An 11,652-nucleotide genomic window follows, 5' to 3' on the forward strand; every position below is an offset into this window, starting at 1 on the left:
AAGAAAAACGAATCAAAGGCGACCGGGGCAACTGATGTGGGATGAAAACGATGTGGGATGAAAAGGCTCAAACCGTCCATGGACGGTCATCACCTCGGCAGCCGTCCAGGAGTTATCCTCAGGACGAGGGTAACTGACAAGGCCGTCCAGAGGATGATAGCGAAGCTACATCCTTCGTCCGGGGGATGAGCGCGGCCTGCCCCGAGAGGACTCGTCCACATAAAGCTTCGTGGACGAGTATGCTACACTTGGAATTATCAGGCACACTCGACGAAGGAGTTACAGGACGAGGAGATTATACTTAGAAGAATCTCTGAATATAATGTGACAATCCCTTATCCCACGCATAACCGTCAGGTATCCGTTGTGAAGTAGAAGTGTAACTCCTAAACGGTTACGGCAGTTACGTTTAATCCTCCTTGAATCCAGGAGAGGTCCCAATTTCAATAACCGCTCATGAAGGCCCTATATAAAGCCTGATTCAGACAAGGCAAAGGTATGTGATTCTTACTCCAAAGAAGTTGGAACTCAGATAGCATAGAGAGAAAAACTAACTTTGCCATCGGAGGGTTTTTGGCCGGCAGCCCCGGTCGCCTTTGATTCGTTTTTCTTTTTTCAGGCCGCAAAGAGAACCAGTAGTCCTTTGAAGTCCGAACCATCCAACCTACTGATTTTTGCATCATCACCCATAATTCATAGGTAAACCTTAACGCTTTAGAAGCCATATATTTTCCAAAATGTTTCAATTCAACCATAAATGATAAATCTATCTGCATGACATAAACGGGAAGATGCTAAAACAGAATTGTGGGAGCTCAGGATCATCCTCAGGAGCCAAGGGCGGACCTTGTTGAACCCCGATTTTGGAGTGACTTGCCTTGAGTCCCACATCGCCTGTTTCCCCCCCCCCCCCCACTTGCTGACTTATATGCTTGGACGCAAGTCAGTAGTGTACCATTAGTTTACTGACTACTGACTTGCGTCCAAGCATATAAGTTAGCAAGTGGGGGGGAAAACAGGCGATGTGGGACTAAAGGCAAGTCACTCCAAAATCGGGGTTCAACAAGGTCTGCCCTTGGCTCCTGAGGATGATCCTGAGCTCCCACATTTTGGAGTGACTTGCCTTGAGTCCCACATCGCCTGTTTTCCCCCCCACTTGCTGACTTATGTGCTTGGACGCAAGTCAGTAGTGTATATTTAGTTATATTTACCTATGAATTATGGACTTGCCTTGAGTCCTGAGGATGATCCTGAGCTCCCACAAGAATGATAAAGTAAAATTATTTCAACTCGTGTGCTTATTATATATAAGTTATTTTCGTTTAGTTTGAGTATAATCTATTGACAACTTTACTTGTAATGAGTTTATGGTCTAGATTTAATATTACCTCCACAATATTTTTACAACACTTTCACAACAATTCATAAATAACAAGTTGTTATTGGTTCTAATTTAAAACATAGCACTGAAATTATTTTTTTGCTCACTAATAACAACCCGTAACATTTGTATAATTTAATTATAAAACTTTTGAAATTGTGAAATTTAATTTTGAAACCATGTCTAACCTATAGGGTTTAAGCGTAATTTACCAAACATATATTAAAAGATAAACTCCTACTGCAAAGTATTAGTTTCAAAGAGATAAAAACCCTTGCGTTCGAACTTGCACTCTCAGACAGAGGTACCACTCGATCTGGTGATTTTTAAAAAAAACTGAATGGACGTAGAGTTGCTCTTTGCATTGAGGCAAAAGTTTTAACCAGCCATCAGTCATCTTTGTGGCTGATATTACATTGTATGTTACAAGAGACAGGTACTGTTCTTAGCTCTCATTAGGCAGACTCTTCAAGGTACACCAATAATGAAAATATGTAAACAGGCCATTACTTGTGAAGCTCCATACTTGGTGGTAGGTACTAAATTACGATAGGTAGACCCCGGGTTTGTACATTGACAGGATTTCCAGCCTCAGGAAAGGAATTCGCCCTTACATGTTCTCTTCGTACCTTGCAGATTACACGTCGCATTTCATAAGATGTAATGATTTGATCTTGGTAAAAAGAGAGATAATATTTAAAAAGATCGTTATTTTTCTTATTTGTTTGTAAAGTTTGACATTTTAGTCATCCGAATTTCAACTCCATCGCAAGTTTGCAACTCGGGAAGCTTAAAAATTTATATGAAATTTGAAAAGCCTCAAGATTGTATCTTACAATTTCCTCCTAGGGTGAGAGAGAACCACAATTGTTGATCTAAAACTTCTGAAACTAATACTAGTTTACATCTTTTCCTGAGACACCTAAACTCTGATAGAGGACATTTATGATGAGGCAAGGCAACAGGGGCTTGCCTCCCAACTCTCTGCGTAATAAACAAAATCTTTGAGCATCTGAACTGCTTTGATGCTACCATAGTGGGCTTAGATCATCTCTCAGGCATATTGGTCTTGAGACCAATCACAGAATCTCATGAGCCTTCCCATAATACCTGTTTATGAATGGAGCCTGCAAGGCAAAAAAGTAAAACCAGCAATCAGAAAATTTAACCAATACAAAGTCAGTTAAAACCTTGTGAAAGACATGGCCACCTTTTGTGCTAATGTTCTGATAAACAAAAAATATGCAACCAATCCTAGACTAGACCATAAGACAACCTTCTTCTCTCCCAAGGATGCTTTTCTCCACAGATACTTTCCGTAAGGAACACCTCTAATGAAAATTTTTAGTTCAATTTTTGTCCATTTAAAAAGTTCCACTTACATCTTTTATGTTTTTCAGGGACAAAAATTGGAACCTTATTATGTTTAAATGATGAAAATTTGCCTAGGCATAATGACAGTAACCAAATGAATATTTCAGTATCTTTCTTTTCTTGTTTTACTTTGCATGTGCAAACATAGTTGGAAATTTTGCTAATTTGAATTTGATGTGAAGAAAGTGATGTTCATACAATCCCAAAATTTAATAAGGATACATCTTATGAAGCGCTACATTTTAAATTATTACCTTTTATTTTAGCCCTAATATCATCAATCATATTAAGCAATATGTTTGGCTAAAGTACACTTTTTACCCTAAAAGTATGGGTTTTTCTTTTTTTTTCTTTTCTTTTTTTTTCATTTTAACCCTTCACAGTACAAAAATATTACTTTGATAACTCATATGACCGTCCAAAATATGTTTTTTCCACTACAACAATAAAATTCCTACATTCCACTGCATATTAGAGCTAGTATTCCATGAAATAGTTACAAACTTAAGAGCATTTAACAATCAGATTACTAATGAAAATGAACAACTCCAATATGAAAATAGAATCAAACATAAAGAATTGAATGAATTTTTTTTATAGGTAGAGTTAAAATGAAAACTTTAAATAGTAAAGGACCAAACTGAAAATGATATTAAGCTTTTAAGGTCGAAAGTATACTTTAGCCTTTATGTTTCAAGTGCATATAAATTTTAAGACCCCAAGCTTCCACAATAGAGAGAAAAAAAAAATATATTAAAAAAGAAACATAACTGTTTTTTCAATAGGAAAAAAATAAGAGCAGTCAAGTAAACTTTTGTCAAGCCAGGTAGCCAGATATTTAGTATCAGAGAATACAAGCTTCATATGAGATAATGTTTATTTGGTCCTACTAAATCCACACAAATTGAAGCAAATAATTAAAAGGAGTTCAAGTTTGAGAAATACATGAACACTGAAAGCTTGAGTCATTCATTTAAAGTGTTGTTTTGGCCAATTATCCTTAAAGAATAATATATGCAGTAAGCACCAATTTCACATTTAATTGGGACAAGAGGGAAAGGAACAAAAGATTTGACTATGTTAACAGCATCATGTAAGCACGCTAATAGTAGACACTGAAGTGGATTGTCAGATCAGATGTTCAGGTTCTAAGATCATTTTATGCCCAAACTCTGTTTTGTACGACTAAAGCATGAATAGCAATTTTCCAGGACCCTTTGCTTCTATTTTATATTTCTTCTTTGGCATGCAAGAGAGGAGGCAGGATCAGGAGTGGTTAAAACTTAATTCACTCCTACAAAATAAGGTCACAACTTGATGCTTTGCCCAGAATACTTTTTTTCTGTTTCTAAAGACTAAGCATACAAAAGAATGCAGTTTTCTGTATTCTTCTGTAAAGGGAAAATTTTCCTGACTAGAAAGTTGAAACCTGAAAGGTCGGGCTCTGCTGCAATAGCAAGTGCCTTCCGCCAAAAGTAACAGATCATGGATTCAAGTCTGGGAATCAATCTCCCCAAAAAAAATATTTGGGGATAAGACTGTGTAGATAGACCAATCATTTCTCCCAAACCCTGCAAAAGTGGAAACATTGTGCACTGGGTATGACCTTTTAGAGAGTTGAAGCCTTCATAGAATCCTTTTTTTTGTTTTTGAATAGTTAAAACCTTCATAAAATCCTAAAGTTCAAAACTTTAATAAAATCCTCCAGGTTAAGACAAACTCAATCAACTGATTCAATCATTCACAAAATGAATTAGCAAATAGCAAACTTTTGCTAAACCATGGCTAGTAAAAATTCAGCTAAGTGCACCAAGTCAAACAGAAATCATCCTACTCCATCAGATTAACACATTCAAGCCCATATTAACAACTAGAAACATGACAGTCGAAATGACCACAAACTGGTATGACTACAACAAGTTGTAAAAGGTGGAGTTAATAACAAATGCATCTTAACCTTACATGCTTTGTCAGCATGCAATACATCTCTAAACAGATTGAAGACTTTTATTCTGGTAATAAGGGTTTTTTTATTGGCAAGTTATATACACCCAGTGGGTTTTAAACCAACAATCTCACCCTTCACCCATTCTTACGGGAGAAGGAATTTTTATTTGGACTAAGAGCTCATTGACATTTTCTAGAAAATACAAATAAAAGTAAGATATGAGAAATTATTATAACTCAAAACCATCAGTTTTGCAGGTTAAATCAAGGCTGCTTTGACAAGAAAGGGTTCTAATAATAGTTCAGCAATCCTATCATTTTTATAATAAATAGAGCAATGATTTTCAAAGAATTACCTTAACACTCGATACGTCAGGAGAATCTGGTGTTTGTACTGGGTAGAACTTGTAAAACCTCATATTCTCAAACGCTGCCTTACTTTCCTCAGTCATCTCTTCAAGGGCTTTTTTCCGAGCTTCCCTTGCCTACAAAAGACAGAATTAGTAAAACTGCTCAACAGAGTTTATGCTCCTAAAACAGAGAAACTTGCAAATGTATCTGCCAGACAACCTACCTCACGATTAGCTTTCTTCGCTTCTCGAACTTTCTCCTTAACAAACTCCTGTAAGACCAAAAAAAAAAGCATCAGCTCAAACCCCAAGTAAAGGCTTCTAGAGAGAGAAAAAATAATGAGTTGCTCATATATCATTCATTTTTAGTTTTTTACCTTGAAGGCATCCTTCTGATCTTCAGCTAATTCCTCCTCCTGGATCAGCTTGTCCGTGAACTCCTACAAATTATAGGTGCAATTCAGTACAAGAAAATCATTTTTCGCTTGTCCTTGTTTACCCTTTAAATATTTTGGGGTGGAGGAAGGGAGGGGGGGGGGGGGGTTAAGTTTAACAGAATTGACAAAATAATGGTGTGAGAGACATTATCCTCCAGAAATGCAGAAACACACCACACAGTACAGATATTCCACATTAAACCCCAATAATGTGGTAACAAGTTGCAAGTAATGTAAGCAAACAAAACTCTATCATAAAATCAATGCAAGGGGAAACAATCAAGGGGACAAGTCCATCAAATGGAATAGTAATCCTGCAATTAAAGGAAAGGAGAAAAATCTGCAGAAACTCACTGTTGGGCACAAAAAAAACCCAGGAATGGGATAATTGGAATCACTATAATAATATTTGTATAAAATAAATTGAAGTGAGGAGACAACATTATTACAACTTCACAACTGTAGCAGTCTTAAATATAATAGAATGCAAATATAAAAAGGCTAATTCTGTACCTCAAGCTCATCTAACTCCCAATCAAATTCGCAGAAAATCTACAGGAACCAGAAGAGAATGATCAGTTTAAAAAAAATTGTGCAGTCCATCTATCTCAATTATTCCAACACCAATGAGCATCACTGACTGTATGTATAAACATAAGTTCATCTGTATCCAAACAATCATATGCATCAATTCTTTTTCCATCACATTTTGTAACTTACCGGCTTTGGTTCTACTGGGAAAATTATTTGAACCTCAGTGCTTTGCTCAAGTTCATCTTCCTTGAAAGGCTGGTAGAAATCTGCCAAAATAATGAAGCACATCAGATGCTAGCAAAGTAACATATTATGGAACAGAGATAAACATGAAGGGAATCTTTGTATGCCTTAATAACCAAATAAAGTGATTAAATATGGCCAAGTAAAATATATCTTATTCTGAATCTTCCAGGATTGCCTACATAGTCACCAACTAAAGAAACACAGAAATTTTAATCCATATTTGAACTATTTATATTGAAGTCATTGATAAAAAGATGTTCATCATCCAAGCAAAGATCAAAAGAAGTTTGAGAACTAACAAGGCAAGCAGTACTCATATTTCTTGAGACGGTCTATCTTCAAATGCTTTAGAGCAGCCCTGCACAAACAAGTGTCCAAATTAAAATTGAATCCACTAGCAAAAATAATGCTTAATCAATAGCAAACAAGCTTAAAGACAAAATAATTTTAAAAAAAAAAATATTGTCTAAATTCAACATGGGGATCAAATGGGACCCATCTTAGGCTATTTTCTTAATACTACATCTTAGGTTTTAGTTTCTTTATGATAGTAACTGGTTTAGTCTTGTCATATATAAGAACCCTATGTAAAATCCTAAATGTTTGCTAAATGTCTTTTTGTGTTTCAAAATCCTTGTTAAAAACTCTAACAAACAAACCATCTAAGACCATCTAACATCCTAGAAGATTTAAATTTGTTTTCTTAGTACTTATCACAGGCCCAGAAGGGCGGCACCCCTGACTTTAGATTTCCTTCTTAATTTCAATCCCAAACCCTCTCCCTTTGCCTATGGTATTGCAAACCCAAAGCCCACACATTTTACATCCGTGAACCCTAATTTAGCACATAGCAACACTCCCAATTAACTGTTCCTAGAAACTTCCATAACATCTACTTTTCAATTAATGAAACCCTTAAAAAAAATGAAAACCTTGAAAAACAAAATCAATTTCACCTTTTTTTCTCATCCACGGCCAAAAACTACTTAACCATAGGAAGCCTCTAATCTGCTAATAGGGTCATTCCAAGTTTCCAACATAAAGAAGAGAAAGAATCCAAATAGTACCTTCACTAAATGCAGGAGATAGAGAATATATATAAAGAGGGGAAAGAGAGAAAGTGACAAAATGGTACCTTCTTTGAGTGCATCTTAATATATATATTTGAGACTTCAGCCTATCAACTTGGCTATCTCTGTAGAAGTATTATATTTACAATGACAGCAAAAAAATAAAAATAAATCAAATTGTATCAATGAGGAGAAAACAAAAACAAAAACCACCAAAACAAAACAAAGGGGACAGATGAAGTATATTAGCTATACACCCACAAGATCCTCTTAATACAAAGAAATCAACAAATTAATTTTTTAAGATGCCCATAAGAAATGTGTAATGATATCAGTTCAAAAAACCCAGCAATAAACAATAGAGATCCCATACCTGTCCTCAAGAGGAATATAAGGAACCCAGTCCATTTTCATTTGTTTCATGGGGATAATTTCTTCAGCCTCTCTCTGAACTGAGTTAATCCCTATCTTATCAGAGGGGGGGAAAGGAGATACAACCTGTAAAACAGGAATCCAAAACAGATTAACAAGCCAGAAATATGAAATAATTGTTGAGTTATGGAAAAAAATCTACTAGCACTAACAACACTCACTAAGGAATAAAATTATTTGTTGCCTAACAAGTATTAGAACAGTGAAATAGAAAACAAAACACTTGCTTTCATCAATAAGTGGTAGGAAAACAAAAGTACACATTACAAAATGATGGTCCTCATGATATAATAAAACAAATTTAAAAAGGTAAAAATGGTGAGGCAATAAATTTGGGCGAAAAATTAAAGAAATGCTCTAAAAGTCCAGATGTTCAGGATCAATTTTGATACATGTCATTGTCATACTAAAAACCCATACAAACCATATTAATTTCAATTAATACAAATTTCTTTTTTTTTTATAGGTAATAGGAATTTTATTGAAATAGAAGAACATTGTGTTCACAACGATGAACACTCTGAACATGAAACAAATACATATAACTCAAGAATTAAAGCTAACAGATGGTAGAAATGCAGAAAGTATAAGACAAACAACATCCACAATGCAAACCTAAAAAATAGATAGAAATGCATCATGTTCAATTAATACAAATTTCATTTGAAATTTAGTCTACGATGTTAAAAAATTTCAATTGATCAAAATAGATAAAAATGAACTAAAATATTGACAAACATTTTCAAGGCAAAGCCCCTACTCACAAACAACATCCACAATGTAAACTTAAAAAACTATTATCAATCAAACTAACATACAAGTTTTTTAAAATAATTTAATATACAAAATTTTACTGTGTATAAAGTATAAGACATCAAAAAATTGCAATTGAGTAGCAAAAGAATTGACAACAAAAGTCCTTTCTCAAAAAATAAATACCACAACTATGAAGGCAGGATCAAGTAAATTGTGCATCCAAGATATAATGCTCCAAGCCTTCAACTCCAGATTTCAAAGTTGTGCCTTAAAGTAACAGCCACATGGTTTATACCAGAGAAGCCTCAAGCGTCTAAAAATATGAGTTAGCATTGGTTGCAGATTGAAGAAGCTGAAGGCTTGGAGGAAAATCAATGAGGCAAAGGTAAAGTACCCAAAAGCCACACGGTGATATATATATATAGTATAAACCCAATGAAAATTGCCAGTCAAAAAGGCACTATTAATTTAAAATTGAGAAATTATAAAAATAATAATAGAAAATTGAAGCCCCAACTAAGTTACAACAATTATTAAGAAATTGAGAAATCGCAAGCCTAAGAAAATAACTTCCACAAATTAACATTAAATACAATTGATCATCACCAAAATTACATATAATCTTCAATACAAACTGATATCAAAAGGCAATACTGATTAACTTACAGCCACTACAACAGGTATGCAGATAACTTTGCTTTCACCCTTGAAAGAGACCAATTGAGCTGCAGTACCAGAAAATAATGTGAGAATTGAATGTGATGGAAAAATGAAGTGAAAATGAGAAATTAGCATTATGCAGTGTCTAGCAGATTTGTACAAAATCTGAAATACAATCATATATACTTCCACATGCAATATATTGTCTCAGTAATTCAAGAATGGACTCCAAACCAAGATTTATAAGAAATCTGTAACCTACTCACGTTCTGTACAACCAAAGAGATAAACTTTCTTCCCATATAGCTTTCCACCTTCTTCAAATGCATCCTAACAACAATTGAGACATTTCTGTTAGAACTAACCATTCTAACAAGCCCTTTTAAAGTAATCTTACACCAAAAAAAGTGAAGAAAGCCTCAATGAAATACTGAAGTCCAAGAAATGTTTGTAACTCACTTCTAGATTAGAGAAATTCCAGTTGAATTGGTAGACAGCGTCCAATTGATCCCACTGTTATAATTTCACTATAAAATATTAGCCATAACAGGACAAATTATAATAAATTAAGATGAGAGAATCAAAAAGAATTAGCAAACCTCTGTCCCAACAGGGAATACTTCCTTCCATAAATCTTCCTGCATAAGCAAAACACAATATAAAACATAATCAAAAACACAAACTCGCAAGTTTCACTTAGGTGTACGCCTTTAATATGCCCACATCACAATAAAATTTTCCAAGCGCAAAACAACATTAAGACAAAGCCAGAGCACTATCAATTAATAACTATCTTTTGAGATAACAATGCTAAGCAAGAGCAACAATTCGTTTCTTTTTTTAAAAACAAATTATAAAAACTGTATTGATAAAGCTACTTTATAAAAAAATAGCAAAAAGAAGGCAAAATGTACAAAGAAGAAAAAAGAAAATTGAATACAAGAGAGAAGGGAACTAATGAACAAAGGAAAGGAATCACTAGATGTGAGTTCCCAAGCCCGAGATCAGTCAAACAAAGAACTACTAAAAGAAGCAAGCAGCAGGTCTCCCGAACTTTCCACATACTCAAACGCCTATGAAGCTTTCTGTTAAGAAAACTAATTCTAAAGGATAAAGCCTAATATGTTATTCTAAGAAAGCTTTATGCTCAGTTGGATGGAATTTTCAACTTATTATTAGGATTTTTGGTCATTGTGTTCTGCTATTTGTTAAGTTTTAGAAACAAAACTTAACAAAGAGCATAACCCAATTACCAAAAAGTCAAAAATTCCATCCAACTGAGCCTCTAGATTAATAAAATTCAAAAATTCTTTAGAATTAGCTTTTTTTTAGCTGAAAGCTTAAATTAAACGCAGATTAAAAAAAATTTATAATAACTAATCAATTTCAGATTCGTACAATGCAAATATACTATACTACCAAGCTTGAAGAATCAAAACCAATCACAATGCAAACAATATCGAAAATAAAAAGCTCGCTACTATAAACCAATCCACGGAAAAAACTCTGTATTATTACAAAAGTAGATTGAATTTGCAAATAAAAACTAGGAATTATCGATCTACTACCAAGTTACGCTTATCCTCGAAGTACTCAGGCTCGGTTTCGGGCTTGGATGCTTTGACCCGCTTAGCTTGAGAAGTAGCTTTCTTCGATTCCTGTTGTTGAGCTTGAGGCTTTGCTTCTTCCTTCTGGCTCGCCTTTCTCTTTGCTCCTTTCCTCATTGTTATTCGTAGCTCACAAATTGCAAAGCGAAAACCTAAAGCGAGAGAGAGAGAGGGAAATAGGGTTTGGGGCTTGATTCGAAAGCGGTGGATCCGGATTTGAAAAATAAGAACTTATGAGTTATGACTTGTGAGAGAGAGAGAGAGAATTATAATATAGTATATTTGAGAGGGTTTTGTTTGGGCGTGAAATAAACGCTGGTCCGAATTTGAAGAGAGAGAGATAGGCGCGGAAGGTATAGGGTTTGAGATGGGATCGAAATAATTCAAATTTTCAGGGCTGAGACCAAAATTATAATACAAAAAACTAGCGTACGGACAACGGCGAGGCAAGTGTAAAAGCGAAAACGTGAGATGGGACAACGTATTTCTGTTTCGCCCACGGAGAAGTAATTCTGTGTGGGGTACATTAAAAGATACACGTGTTTGGTGTGTTTAACCAAAAGGGTAGTAATCCAACCAAATAATCGGTTTTCAAAACAAGTTTAACAGCTATTGATTTCTTCTTTTTTTTTTTTGCTGAATAACAACTATTGAATTGATAGGATGTTATTAATTCTCGTATAGGCCAAATACTGTCGCTATTTTTTTTTATCCAACATTAAAGGCTTGTAAATTCTCACAATTATGAAATTTGTTGTAAATTATGATGTGATTATGTATTTATTGTTTAACAAATGTCATATAATGGTTCTTGGGTAAAAATTTTGTTAATGATTGTGGTAAACCCACAAAAAAAAA

The 11,652-nt window shown here is 34.6% G+C and overlaps 1 protein-coding gene across 1 annotated transcript; it reads right to left on the reverse strand.

Annotated features, from left to right (window-relative positions):
• Positions 1 to 2,076: 2,076 nt before the first annotated feature.
• Positions 2,077 to 11,215, reverse strand: LOC142625701 (protein HEAT INTOLERANT 4). The gene is made up of 14 exons (XM_075799390.1): positions 10,756 to 11,215; positions 9,787 to 9,825; positions 9,647 to 9,700; positions 9,454 to 9,517; positions 9,194 to 9,252; positions 7,713 to 7,837; positions 7,405 to 7,464; positions 6,569 to 6,627; positions 6,210 to 6,289; positions 6,003 to 6,041; positions 5,430 to 5,492; positions 5,277 to 5,324; positions 5,059 to 5,187; positions 2,077 to 2,508 (listed from the first exon to the last, which is right to left on the reverse strand). The coding sequence occupies exons 1-14, from the start codon at positions 10,909 to 10,911 to the stop codon at positions 2,461 to 2,463; spliced, it is 1,023 nt and encodes a 340-aa protein (XP_075655505.1). The 5' UTR covers positions 10,912 to 11,215; the 3' UTR covers positions 2,077 to 2,460.
• Positions 11,216 to 11,652: the final 437 nt, after the last annotated feature.

The sequence above is a fragment of the Castanea sativa genome, chromosome 2 (assembly GCF_040712315.1).
Source record: "Castanea sativa cultivar Marrone di Chiusa Pesio chromosome 2, ASM4071231v1".
Lineage (NCBI taxonomy): Eukaryota > Viridiplantae > Streptophyta > Magnoliopsida > Fagales > Fagaceae > Castanea > Castanea sativa.